Source organism: Dermochelys coriacea, chromosome 2 (genome assembly GCF_009764565.3).
Source record: "Dermochelys coriacea isolate rDerCor1 chromosome 2, rDerCor1.pri.v4, whole genome shotgun sequence".
Lineage (NCBI taxonomy): Eukaryota > Metazoa > Chordata > Testudines > Dermochelyidae > Dermochelys > Dermochelys coriacea.
In genome coordinates, this window is record NC_050069.1 from 67,603,980 (window position 1) to 67,618,317 (window position 14,338).

The 14,338-nt window shown below is 37.0% G+C and overlaps 1 protein-coding gene across 4 annotated transcripts in view; it reads left to right on the top strand.

The window, feature by feature from the left end:
- Positions 1–14,338, top strand: part of NSMAF (neutral sphingomyelinase activation associated factor) — a 61,907-nt gene that overhangs the window by 18,256 nt on the left and 29,313 nt on the right. For 3 of the 4 annotated variants that reach the window (XR_006278824.1, XM_038389795.2, XM_038389797.2), the window contains exons 6-14: positions 1,745–1,795; positions 5,788–5,859; positions 6,306–6,353; positions 6,446–6,498; positions 7,075–7,204; positions 8,363–8,434; positions 9,547–9,655; positions 12,136–12,312; positions 13,761–13,840. Coding sequence is in view for 3 of the 4 variants with exons in the window: in XM_038389795.2 (XP_038245723.1) it covers positions 1,745–1,795; positions 5,788–5,859; positions 6,306–6,353; positions 6,446–6,498; positions 7,075–7,204; positions 8,363–8,434; positions 9,547–9,655; positions 12,136–12,312; positions 13,761–13,840 (792 nt within the window). In the remaining variant the exon portion in view is untranslated. The remainder of the gene's footprint in view (positions 1–1,744; positions 1,796–5,787; positions 5,860–6,305; positions 6,354–6,445; positions 6,499–7,074; positions 7,205–8,362; positions 8,435–9,546; positions 9,656–12,135; positions 12,313–13,760; positions 13,841–14,338) is intronic. The other variant, XM_043507823.1, reaches the window with a different exon arrangement.

Here is a 14,338-nt window from a genome sequence, read left to right on the forward strand (position 1 = left end):
CCATTGTGTTAAATGTTGTACAAAGCCGGAACAAAAAGACAGTCCCTGTCCCAAAGAGATAATAGATGTCTACAGAGATAGATGGGGGAGTACAATCAATATTGGTCAGCACAGCCCCCAGTGCTCTCAGCACACCAGTACCCATTGTCAAGATTTTTGTAGGCATTGTTGAAAAGGAGAGTTTTTAAGGAGGATAGTGAGGTAGCTTTCTGGATGTGTACAGGGAACTACTCCCAAGCATGAAGGGCAGCATGAGAGAAAGCGTAAAGGTACTTTTTTTTTAAAATTTAACAGGTGGCCAGTTGGAGGCGACATCTTTTCAATGGACCGTTCTGGCCTTGGAATCTATGAATCTTGAGAATGAATGAGAGAGAGAGGCCATGCAGGGCCTTGAAAGTGAAGACAGTTTGGAATAGTAGTTTGATTTAAACATTAAAACTAATTCAAAGAACAACATTAGAAATGTTAAATGCAAAAAAATTTCTAGGAAAGATCTGTGTATCAAACAGCTTTCCAATAAATATAGTTAGACTTCAGTGCTCTTTCTGTACATTGCATTTAATCCTCTAAATGTTGTGGAGTCTTTTAGTGAATAGAATAAAAATGCAGTAAATCAAAAAAGATATTTAAGAAATTAAGCTTCTTGGCTGAATTGAACACTTGTGCCTTTTGTAAGTGGTGGTCATATTGCTGAATAGCGATAGCTCTCACTAGCAGAAGTCACTCAAAGCAAGAATGCAGTCCTGCTTCTATCTTGCTTAATAGTAATTTACTATCTTTAAAATCAGAAAGTGCTTAAAACTTGGTAAACCTGTTCTTACATCTGTGTGTGTGTGTGTGTGTGTGTGTGTGTGTGTGTGTGTGTGTGTGTGTGTGTGCGCGCGCGCGCGCACACACATTATGAATGCCTTTCTTCAGCAGTATCATCAGTGAACCTGCCATGCTAATGACAATGTAAATTCTGGATACAGCTAATTGAGTGAAAGGCGTCATAACATAATTTAGTTAAAAACATTCAATGTAACTGACCTTCTTATTAATATTTGTTTCTATCTTCAGTCTTTTTACATAACTTAACAAAACAGTGAGGTTGACAAGTTGTTTTAACAGTCATAAATCTTTAACTTTTTGAGTCTCAACATCTACCGTCACTAAATAGTTATTGTCTGATCCCTTCATGCTTTCCTGCAACTGTGAAAATTTAAGCGATAAAAAGCTTAAAAATAAACATTGATATTATCCATCAAAATTATATAAAAAAAATTGAATTCTGCCAAGCCTAATTATGTAGGATTAGAAAACAAAGCAAAAGCTGCGAAGTTTAAGAATGGATACAAGTCCTCATGCTTTAGGGCATAAGCCAACTTCTAAATAAAGAGTTTTATGAATGATGTCTTATGAATTTCTAAATGAAGAAATTTTCCTTACAAAAAGGTAGTTCCATAATTGCCCATTTCTCGGTTTCTTGCCCCTTACTCTGAAGTCTCTGGTACTGGCCACTTTTGGCAACAGGATACCAGATAGAAATTGCCAGGAATGGCCCATGTTCCGACCCCTTTGTCACCGTCACTCCCATCCTGCTTCCACCCCAAGTTAATAAAAGATCTCTCCTCCCTGTACAGACCTCCACATACACATCATGAGCACACACACTTTATCCACACATTATCACCAAACAATGTAATTCATAGAGAATTTATTGTCCAAGCATATTCTGGCTAAATGATCTTTTATCCTTTTTCAGGCTTTTCTCATTAAAGAACAAAACATTATTGCACCCTATAAAACTGAAAGAGTAAGTAGACATTTTTCATTATTTTAACAATCTAAGGATTTTATATGAACTATGCTCTTGTTCCTGAAAGAGCAAGATTATTTATTTAATTGCCATCTGAGGTTTATGGGAACAAATGCAAAGTATTCATAATAAGTACTTCTGTGTACTGTATAATAAACGGTGTCTGGGTATTTGTCTTAATGTACGCATGATGTGTCGTCTAAGGTTGCCATGACTTGGTATTGAAACAAATTTTGAATGCAAATAAAAGCTTTTCAATTGCTAGGTTAAACTAGATCAAGGAAAGGCAAATGAAAGAAAATGCAGTGTAAAGAAACCAACTTTTATAAATTTTCTGTGAAAGAACCTAAGCGCTCAAATACCAACAAACTTCGTTCTTACCCAAAAGTTATTGGAACAGGGTGAACAGGCACAAGAATTGTTTAAATTGCTCAAGATATTCTGTCATCCTTGAAATCTTGCCCTTATTTAAGGAAAACACGGCCCACAAATTCCTATTTCTATAATGAACAGCAACATGTCTTGGAAATGCTCTCTTGCTCCCTTCACAACTTTTTTAGGTTTTTTTATGTACTCTTTATTAACTAGATCTCTATTCATAAAACATAAGCACTCTTGAAAGTTAGGGGGAAACAGTGAAAACCTTGTTGCACTGCTTTTCCCCTGATTCACCAGCAGTATGTTGGCAGTACAGAAAATAAAACCTTATTGACAGGAAAAGGTCATTGTGATGGGATGCTGGGCTGGGATTGTTGTGCTAGGTCTCTGTCATGCCAGCTCCAATTAAGGGAGGTAGATTAGAGCGGCCTAGAGAAACCTGCACCTGATTGGCAAAGGGGAAACATCTGCCAGCCCAATTAGCCTGTGGCTACATAAAAGCCTCAGTGGAAGGAAGCCAAATTGGGGCAGACAGAAAGGGGGAAACTAGAGAGTGGAAGGAGAGGGGTAGTTCTCTTCCCCCCAATTGCAGAGATTGAGAAGCTCTTAAGGCTGAAACCTCCAAGCTTTAGATGGTGAGAAGGTGGTGGGATTACACACTGTAAATAAATTGCACCGATGATTGCTGAGCCAGAAGGTCTCTGACTGGTTTTTGGAACAGAGCAGAGGCAGAAGCAAAGGAGGCCATGCTACGCCCTGTTACAATCCCGGACAACAACAAACCCAGCTGGATTGAGTTTGACGGGAAGAGATTAAGTCCTTGCTCCAGAGTTCAAACTTACTGGAGGCTAACTAATTGAGAGGACCTTCTTCAGTCCAGTTCGTGACCGGTTCAGTCTAGTGTGTGTCAATTATTTTTAGGTACTGGAGATGATGTATTTATGTGAGTGGTAGGGAATCGTAACTAACACCATAAAGGGATGAAGCTGTATTGCTGTATGTTAAAACAAGAAACCTAGTGTTTCTTCCATAGCTTCAAGGGCCCACTTGTTCTGCTGTTGCCAAACCGATCTTCCCCCTGAATGATTACTAATTCCAGACACTCATACGAGTACTTTGCTCTGGTACTAAGTTTAGGTGTATGTGTTTTGAAACTCCACTTGTCCTATCCTACATAGAACCTATGCAGTAACACACTCCAACAAATCAGAATATCCTGAATTGTTGTTTTTATCTTTCCATGTGACCAGGGAGATAGACTTTTTCTGAGATACCTTTTGCCTATGATGGCTATAAATAACCCACGACACTATTCTCTAGCGTTAGAGTTGGTCTGGAACTTCCACCTTTTCATATTTTCTGTATGTATATATATCCTCTTACTATGTGTTCCATTCTATGCATCTGATGAAGTGGGCTGTAGCCCATGAAAGCTTATGCTCAAATAAATTTGTTAATCTCTAAGGTGCCACAAGTACTCTTGATCTCCCAGAGTCGCTCCTAGCCATTGAAGGAAAGGTGCAATTCCCAAAATGTGCTATAAGGGTCGTCTTATCAGGCTAGCACCAGAAATATTTTGTTGTTCAACCCTCTTTCTCTTCACTCTAACCCCAAGTTCTTTGAGACTTCCTGTTTTCTTCACTATCATATCCAACGTTTTATTTTTATTTCCTTAGTTGGATTGCTCTCTACCTTCTGTGAACTGGGACTGTAAAACTGAATTGAACATAATCCAGATATCACTAGTTCTTTGAGCCTGAAAAGCAGCTTTTTTGCAAAATAAATCTTTCATTGCATCTACCTATATCCCAGTGTCACAAAATACTTCTTACTATTCATCTTGCCTCATTAGGTTGTATATTTAAAAAAATCACAGGAGTTTTTTGATATACTTTTATACCATATTTAAGGGTTGTCAGAAGATTCTGGGATCTCCTTGCTGTGATGCAATAGAGTGCAGACGTAAAATAGAGAGTTAAAATTGAACCTTGTTTTTAATGTTAGGTGTTTTTCCATTGTACATATTCTCCTTCCTCATTCAGAGACCTGTACTGCAATTACCTGTATAGCCTGATCTTCTAAGATGATGTAGATTAGAAACTTTTGTCTAAAAGATATACAGTAGCACTAATCGTATCCTTCAATAAAAATGTCATTCGCTAGATAATCATGTACTGGTTCTAAAGTTACAAATAAATATGTTGATCCTCTTTTTTAGGTGTACAAGCATTTAAAAGCTTTTACTTCTAACTAGGGCTGTCTATTAATTGCAGATAACTCACGCGATTAACTCAAAAAAATTAATCGGGATTAATTGCAGTTTTAATTGCACTGTTAAACAATAGAATACCAATTGAAATTTATTAAATATTATTAGATGGTTTTCTACATTTTCAAATATATTGATTTCAATTACAACACAATACAAAGTGTACAGTGTTCACTTTATATTTTTATTACAAATATTTGCACTGCAAAAATGATAAAATAGTATTTTTCAGTTCACCTCATACAAATACTGTAGTGCGATCTCTTTATGGTGAAAGTGCAACTTAAACAAATGTAGAATTTTTTTTGTTACGTAACTGCACTCAAAAAGAAAACAATGTAAAACTTTAGAGCCTACAAGTCCACTCAGTCCTACTTCTTGTTCAGCCAATCACTCATACAAACAAGTTTGTTTACATTTATGGGAGATAATGCTGCCTAGTTCTTATTTGTGACACCTGAAAGTGAGAACAGGCATTCACATGACATTTTTGTAGCCAGCGTTGCACGGTATTGATGTGCCAGATATGCTAAACATTCGTATACCCCTTCATGCTTTGCCATCATTCTAGAGGACATGCCTCCATGCTGATGACACTCATTTTAAAAAAAAAAAAAAGGCGTTAATTAAATTTGTGACTGAACTCCTTGGGGGGAGAACTGTATGTCTCCTGCTCTGTTTTACCTTCGTTCTGCCATATATTTCATATTCTAGCAGTCTCGGATGATGACGCAGCTCATGTTGTTCATTTTACATTTTATTTTTGAATGCAGGGTTTTTTTTACATAATTCTACATTTGTAAGTTCAACTTTCATGATAAAGAAATTGCACTACAGTGCTTGTATGAGGTGAATTGAATTGTTTTTTTACAATGCAAATATTTGTAATTAAAATTATAAAGTGAACATTCTACATTTTGTATTCTGTGTTGTAATTGAAATAAATATATTTGAAAATGTAGAAAACATAAATATTTAAATGGTATTCTATTTAACATTGCAATTAATGATGTGATTAATCACGATTAATTTTTATAATCACGATTAATTTTTAATAGCTTGACAGCCCTACTCCTAACACTATAATAATCTGAAAACTTGTCTCAAAATGTTTATTAAATACTGACTAGCTTGCCAATAACCACTTAAAAAGCAAATTTACTTCAACAAAGCTGCATTTTGTAATTTATTGTATATTTGTCATGGGTATGAAATCCAAAATAGTTCAAGAATGCCACCTTCTTTTAACATACATTTTGGCTAGAGAGTGTGTGGTCTTTTGGTACTGTGCTTAATTATAGTCTCTCATCCAGTACTAAACATACTTTTCGTCTTTTGTTAGGGTAAAACTGAATACCTCTTTCAGTTGGATGTTGCTGGGAAGACAGATGATGTTATACAGACTCTACTTCAGGTACAAGTGTTTGACAGCTTTGCAGACTTCACCACCACATAATCTAATTTTGGAATATGTGATACAGGTAGAATCTCTCTAAGCAAATAGTTTGAATAACTTCACCTTCTGAAGGCAAATGAAAGGATTTAGGACACTTGCCTAAGAGTACTACTGATTTGCTTGGAGAACTTGTGATAAAGTACACTAATCAAACATAGTGCTCATTTTGAAATCTGCCTTGTACGTCTCTCGTAGAAAACTTTTATTTCTTGATGGTGCTTGTCTGCATAGACCACTTATTAAAATGACTTCAAATTTGAACAGTAGATCTGAGTAAAAATTTCTTTTAAAATTAATGCACGTCATTTCTGTAAGTCAGTGTGCAAGTCTGCTGAGCGCCATCAACTTCTATTGACTGTAGTATGAATCTATATGGTATTTAATTTTAACTCCTTTTTTAATAGCTCAATCGGGCCTCTCACCTGGACAAGCTGGGAGATCAAGCTGCCATGGTAAATCCTTGACATATTTTAAGGGCATGTTGATGATGATGATGATCCAACTGCAATTAAGAACATAAAACATTTTAACCTTTTTTCATTAGATAACTGCTATATTGCAGTCACGTTTGGCTAGAACATCATTTGATAAAAACAGGTATGTTTCTAATTATTTTTTACTACGAAGTTCAAGCTTGTTTAGAGATTAACAAAAGCTAATTAGCTTGTTTAAAGTGTTTAGGAAAACCATGTTTACCACAGCATGTGCATTTTAATTTAGAGGATCTTACTTCTCTTTGCATTATGACTCAGTATTGTAGCACTTTACATTTAGCAGAGGATGGAAAATTCTCTGCTATAAAGTTAAATTTGTTACCATTTTATACATCTTCATACTGTTCTGGGTCCTTTTTATCCATGAGTTTCTGGTAGAAATAAGGCATTTCTGAACTGACTCTGGAAAATGCAGCAGTGCATGTGAAGCTGCCAATGCTTTAAAATGATAGCTGCTGCAGAATGTGATAGACAACTTTTACTTTGAAGTAGCCGGGAAGATGAGGAGAAGACTCTGGTACATTTTTCAGAGACCCTGTTTAGGCATGCAATAAGGTGCACATAAAAACATTTCTAGAGCAGTGTGTGACCGCTTCAGTTAAGCAGGAACTAGTGAGAGAGAAATTGACTTCTGTGGTATTGTTTTTGTTTTTTTTTTTGTTTTTTTAACTTTTTTCAGATTTCAAAATGTTTCTGAAACCTTGCATATGGAATGTGAAGCAGAAATGGTGACACCACTGGTGACTAATCCGGGGCATGTATGCATCACTGATGCAAACTTGTATTTCCAGCCTCTTAATGGGTATCCTGTAAGTAAATAAAACTTCATGTGTATTTTACCCCCCCCCCCCGCTCTTCTGTGTACCATATATAACTTATTTTTTCTAGATTACTCCTCGTAAGAAAATGCCTTCTCTTGGAACACATGCAATAAGTGCCTACGTAAATGTAATTTGTTGTGTTGATTAAAGTAATAACCATTTAATTTTCCACAGTTGACTGTTCATATGTAATATTATACATATCACTTAAATTGCTGGGACTCTTTCTTGGTCTTGACTATTTCATTGAAATGAAAACATAGTTCTTACTTTTTGATTTGTCAGAGAGAGATTATTTTCATTGGATTACTGGCCTAATAGCAATTATTAAATTACTTGGTAGACTTTCCTTGTCTGACTGTTCCCTGTAATTTACAATTTATCGGACCTTATTCTAAAGTACTGTCCCTGCATAGTGGAGATTTGAGTACATTCTGTGTCTGGTTAAAACTGAACAAGGTTAACTACACGTAGGAGTTAACTACTCTCCAGTTCCTGGCCTACTAAACTTTTTTTTTTCCATGGGGGTAAAGGGAAGTGTGTTGTAGATTAAACTGGTTGATCATTACTGCTTCATTCATGGGACTGTTTTTTGTTTGTGCTGTCAAATGGTTTAAAACAATTGTTTACAAATCTGTTCCAGAACCTACAATAGATTACCACTATGTCCTAAAATCAGATCCACTGCCACCTTGGGCTGTGTTAGGTGAAAGAAATGCTGTTTTATCTTTGTCCATAAGGTGGTATCCATAGCTAGCAAATATTTTTCCCAGCATGCTTACTCTTCAAGGACCTTTTCCATATTCTGACAACTTCCTCGTTTTTGTCTTCTACTGTGGTGTGACTAGTGTTGTTTGAGAAAAATTTCGGAATGACATATAAACAATGGAGTTGTCACTAAAGTTGCTTCTGAATCTGGGAAGCAGCTAATAGCAAAATAATTATTTCTCCTACAAAATAACTATTTCTTAGGAGAACACGGGTAGTTTCTTCTCTAATGTGGAGAATAAATCTTGCCTCCAGGGCATTACATGCTAACAAACAAAAAAAACCCTTGTTTAATTTCCTTTAATGTTATTGATCTCATATACAAGAACCTGTGGAATATTAATGCTTTTGGGGTATGTCTTGATTTTTATTTTACAGAAACCTGTGGTTCACATAAAGATGCACAATGTCCGTCGCATCTACAAAAGAAGACATGGTCTAATGCCATTGGTGAGCTGGGGTTGTTTGCTTTTAGCTACATATATTGCTAATACCTTTCACACTTTTTTTCTCCTGTTGGATAGATTCAGAGAAAGTAACTCCTCTTTCTTTCTGAGAAGTATGAATTAAGAATAGGACTGCAGTTTTCACCCACCATTTGTTTTGTTAGCAAGGTAGAAGTTATAAACTGAAAGGAACAATGAACTGTCTGTATGAGAGGTGAGAAGCCTCTTCCATAGTTAGTTTTAAAAAATTAATATTTCAGTTTGATGTTAGTGGGGACTAGTCCAGATCTTATGCTAAAAATCTGTTTAAAGGATTTTACTTAATTTGCTGATTATTCCGATGTGTGAATGAGATGGAAACTTAAGTAAATGCTCAGGTTCCACTGACCTATATTACAGTTATTTCACAGTGAAGTAACCGACCTACTTTCTTTTGTTTTACATAAAATAATTTGGTTTATACATTAACTTCTGCGACTTTACAGTGTCCAAATTTGGGATATGTTGACGTCCCTAATGATTTTTTTTTAAACAACATATTCTTCTGCAAAATGGCCCGCTTGGTAAATGTGAGTCCTAAAGATTATATATAATCTTGAAGTACAAGAAGGAAATTGTGTTAGGTTACATGACTGATGTGAGAGAGTGGCAAATGGGCAGCACAACAATTCTGCAGTGAGATCTTGGTTGTACATGTTCAGTGTTTTTGTTTCAGTTTTAACATAATGTAAACTCTAGGCATAACAAAATTTGAGGGGAGGGACCCAAACTTTTGCATTGTTTCAGTCAATTAGTATATATTTTATAAAGTTAAAATGTGTACTGTGTATTGTATATGAAATTTTGTTAGATTGTCTCATGTGGATCAAATGTGTACAGCTATAAATTTCCTTTCTCTGATTACAAGAAAGTGCATGTGTATGTGGTTGAGAAGGGGAGAAATCTTTACAACAGGCAGCGTATTAGCCAATAGTTAGGCAAAACTGCTGGCAAACTTCTAATATAGGAAAAGTCTTAAGTTTTGGATATCACTAACTGGAATGGGCTGTTAGTAACATGGCCAGTGGGGCTTGTTGCTGAATTTCTACATTTAATTTTTCTCCTTTAATTTCGAAGGGCCTAGAAGTATTTTGCACGGAAAATGACCTGTGTTCTGACATATATTTAAAATTCTACAACTCTCAAGATCGAGATGAGCTCTATTTCTATATTGCAACATATCTAGGTTTGAAACCATTTATTTATTAAATGTCGTCCTCCTCCTCCCCCTTGTGGGAATATGCTGGGTTCTGTTGTCTTGATGTGTGGGAAGAAGTAGGTCAGTTATGCACCTTTTTAATAGGTGAAAAGTGCCATTCCTCTGTAGACTTTTGGGCATATAGCAGGTCATTTAGAGGCCAGCTGTACCCCCTGTTCATAGAGATCAGCAACCTTCAGCACGCGGCCCATCAGGGTAATCTGCCAGCAGGCTGCAAGACATTTTGTTACGTTGACCATCCGCAGGCACTCACCCTGCAGCTCCTAGTGGCCGCAGTTCACTGTTCCTGGCCAATTACCCTGAGGACCACCTGTTCTGTAAAGGTTACTAGGTAGCTGCAGGGGAAGTTGAATGAGAGGGTATGAAGAATAACTGGTTTCTATATATTCGTGCTATAGGAGCATATATAGGCTGCCCTCTTCCCCTCACTACAGGTTATCATGCTTGCACTGTAACTAGCTAAAGATTTTTTTATTTTTGATGGAGGTTGGCAGGGGGGTTGGTTTCTAGGAGCCACCCACAGACTTGCATCTAATCTTTGATAGTGTTAAGGGACCTGTCGTCCACTACGCCACCACCCCCAAGTTGCCTGTATCTGCCTTTGTAACTGTGTCTTCTAGTTGCAGAAGATTGTATCTTCCACCTTGATTGTTGCCTTCTTTGTCTTTTTTAAAAAAGAGATGAATGCCAGCCATTCATCAGTAGGATTAAAACAGTGTGTTTGTTACCAGATTTGGCCAATATTGTTAGGGCAGTTCACTTTGTGACCACATGTATTTGTGAAATATTAGGATGCACTGTTGAGAGCTATCTCTTCACCTTACAGACTTGGTGAAGGTGTTAACAACAGGATTGTCTTAATGAATAACATAATTAATGTTCTGTGAATAATTTAATAAGAGGCTGTCATACAAATCCAAACCCCCTTAATCTGTGATTAACCCAGTGTGTGTCACAGGGGTGACATAGCAGAATCTACTTAGATATGCTCACACATAATCAAAGAAGCAGCCAACGTGGCAACAGTAACATATTCTGGAAATGGCCTTTCAGAGTTCCTTCCCCACTCTGGGGATCCGATGTGGGGACCCTGATGCAAGACCCCCTAAGCTTATTTTTACCAGTTCAGGTTAAAAACTTTCCCAAGGCACAAGTTCTACCTTGTCCTTGAATAGTATGCTGCCACCACCAAGTGATTTAGACAAAGAATCAGGGAAAGGACCACTTGGAGTTCCTGTTCCCCCAAAATATCCCCCCAAGCCCTTACACCCCCTTTCCTGAGGAGTCTTGAAAATAATATCTGAACTAGTTGGTTACAAAGTGAACACAGACCCAAATCCCTGGATCTTTGGACACTGGAAAAAAAAATCGATCAGTTCTTAAAAAAAGAATTTTATTTAAAAAAAAAAAAAAGTAAAAATCCCCTCTATAAAATCAGGTTGGAAGATAACTTTACAGGGTAACAAAAGATGCACAAAATACAGGGGGAACCCCCTCTAGCCTTAGTTTCAAAGTTGCAACAAAGCAGGGATAAACCTCCCTCCAGCAAAGGGAAAATTCACAAGTTGAGAAAACAAAGATAAACTAATACTCTTGCCTGGCTGTACTTACAATTTCTGTAATATGAAGGACTGGTTCAGAATAGTTTGGAGGAAATGGTTTGATGTCCGGTCCCTCTTAGTCCCAAGAGTGAAAGAACACAGAAACAAAGCCTTACTGCCACCGCCCCCAACTTGAAAGTATCTTTTGTCCCCATTGGTTCCTTTGGTCAGGTGCCAACTGGGTTATTTGATCTTCTTAACCCCTTACAGATAAGGAGGAAGGCTAGACTACCCTTATGGTTATGACATGGCCTGTCAGTTCAGTCCATCTTTTCCTTTAAGAGTATGGCTTGCATATCCATACTTCCATTATTTGGTTTTGGAGCTAATGGAGGGGTGGATCTCTGAGAGATGCTCCACTCGGTATTCCAGAGACAGAGATCCTCCTGTAATAATTTCCTTTTTTCAGTGTGTTGGTATTGCACCTTCATCAAATCTGTTTAAACAGGATCTCATTCACACAAAGGTGAGACCACATTTCACTAATAGATGTTAAGCAGGCACCATTAGTTACTCCATAGCAGAACAAATTCCTTTCATGTAGTCTCATCCCTTAGTAAGCCATGGTCCAGAATCTTAAGGGTCTTCTCACTGCTAAGAAGAAAATTCTTCAAATACTATAGACGTCATGTTTCTCTTTACTTTAACAAATGTTTAGTCTTTTTCCCCTGTCTATTCAATTGGACTCCTTAATTTTTATGCATTTTAAAGCTATAGATAGGTATGTTTTAATTAGATTGTTTAAACTACTACACATTTGCAGTGTATAATGCAGTGAAATAATTCAAGGTGCTGTAGAATAGAGAGAAGCTAATTTTATTTATTTTATTTATTTATTTATTACAGAAAATCATATTACAGAGCAGACAGCTGAGAGTTACATGTTGCAATGGCAGCGAGGTCATATTTCAAACTACCAGTACCTTCTTCATCTCAACAATCTGGCTGATCGGAGCTGCAATGATCTCTCCCAGTATCCTGTATTTCCTTGGATCATAGCAGATTATTCTAGTTCGGAATTAGGTAAACAACATATATAGGAGGAAAAAATAGTCTGCACATGATGTACAAATCTGAAACTGCTGCTTTTACACTGCATAAATATCATGCCACATCAACCTGAGGTTGGAGGGCGAGGAACAGGATGTTAATCAGTGTGCTAATCCCAGCTCTGTTATGTCAAACAAGTGACCGTGTCTGATTTCCCCATCTGTAAAATGGAGATAATACTTGATGAGGTGTGAAGCTTAACTAACGTTTGTAAAACCTTTTGAGATGCTTGCTGAAAGAGCCACATTGTCGTCTTCCACAATATTTTTTTAAGAATGAGTCAACAATATCTGGTGGTCAATAATCTCAACAGCTTTTTGCATTTTTTTTTTATAAGTCTATATGGACCAACCATATGATAAAGTACAGAAGAAATGAATGCACCAGATGTTGCTAGACTGGGCCATCTCCACTTTCTGAGAAACGCTTCCTAAAAAAGGAAGGTTCAAGGCAGGGTACTAACTGTCAAGGTTAGTGCCTAAACTGGCTTCCTGAGCAAGGTTCTAAGTGTAACCTGTTTGTTGCTGGTAGCTTGCCCTCCTCAGAATTGTGAATGCCTTTGCTATTAATGGGCCCAGCATGTCTTTGCTTGTGCTTCTCAGCTTCCACTCAGACACCTCCTATTCAAACAATGTTGTCATGACACAATGTAGGTGTCAAGTTATTTAAAGGATGGTGGGGGGAGATATGCCATTTATCTGTACCTCAAGGCCACTGGGGACAATATTATCAGATGGGAGATTTTTGCCTAATCGGAGTGCTGTGGAACATATAATGTTAGCAAATCCTACTCCACAGCTAGCCGTTATGTGCAGTTTTTAGATAAGTAGCTGAAAAACTAATGTTGGGAACAGGGTATATAGTCACTTAGGGCAAGTCTACACTACAAAATTAAGTCAACCTAAGTTATGTCTGCATGCAGCCACCACAGTAATTTAATAGCTTTTGCATGTCCACACTACATACCTTGTTTTGGTGGTGCATGTCCTAATCAGGAGCACTTGCACCAATTTAACTACGAGTGTAGGAAATTGTGGGACTGCTTCTGAAAGGCAGCAACAATTGATGCAAGCAATGCACAGACACTGTGTCGCCCTAACTACATCAAACTAAGCGCTACGCCTCTCATGGAGGTGGCGTTAAGTCAGTGTGATAAGTGAGTTACATCGGTGGGAGCTACTTTTTAGTGTAAAAAGAAAAGGAGTACTTGTGGCACCTTAGAGACTAATAAATTTGTTAGTCTCTAAGGTGCCACAAGTATTCCTTTTCTTTTTAACTCTGTAGTGTATGCCATGCTTAGTGTGAGAGTTCCTTGTGCCTGTAGGAAGAGGAGGAAAATGTTGTTGTTTTAAAATATTGGTTTACAAGTGATTCCTATCAGTGAGAGCAATCCATACAGATTAATTTCTTTTCTCTTTTAGATTTGACAAAGCCTGAAACATTCCGGGACCTTAGTAAACCAGTTGGTGCCCTGAATAGGGAAAGGCTGGAAAGACTACTGGTATGTGGAGTTCAGGTATTTTTTGTTCTATAATTTGTGACCTACAAATCTTACTACTAAGAGGACTCAGTTTTCCATCTAGCATCTCTTGTGAGGATGATATTTGCACAATGCAAAAATAAAATAAACATGCTTGTATGACTTATATTCAGATATTTCTAGGATTATTCACTGTATTTTCTATGTTCTGCAATTCTTAAAGCTGTTGTTGAAATGTAGACTACAAACATTATCAGAAGCAAACTCTACCTGTATTAAGTTAGTGTGGTGTGGCATTCGATAAATACATGATTAATAGTGCAAACTTAAATATCTAAGAAGCACTGCATGTAAAATATGGAAAAAAACTCTTTAAATCTCATTACAAATATGAGGCTTTATGCCTCTTTAAAATGAAGTCCAGTAGGTTAACTGTTGTGATTGCTTTTCCGTGAATACTACAATGACTAGCTATATAAAACCCTATGATAGATGGATAGATTATAATGCATAATGTAA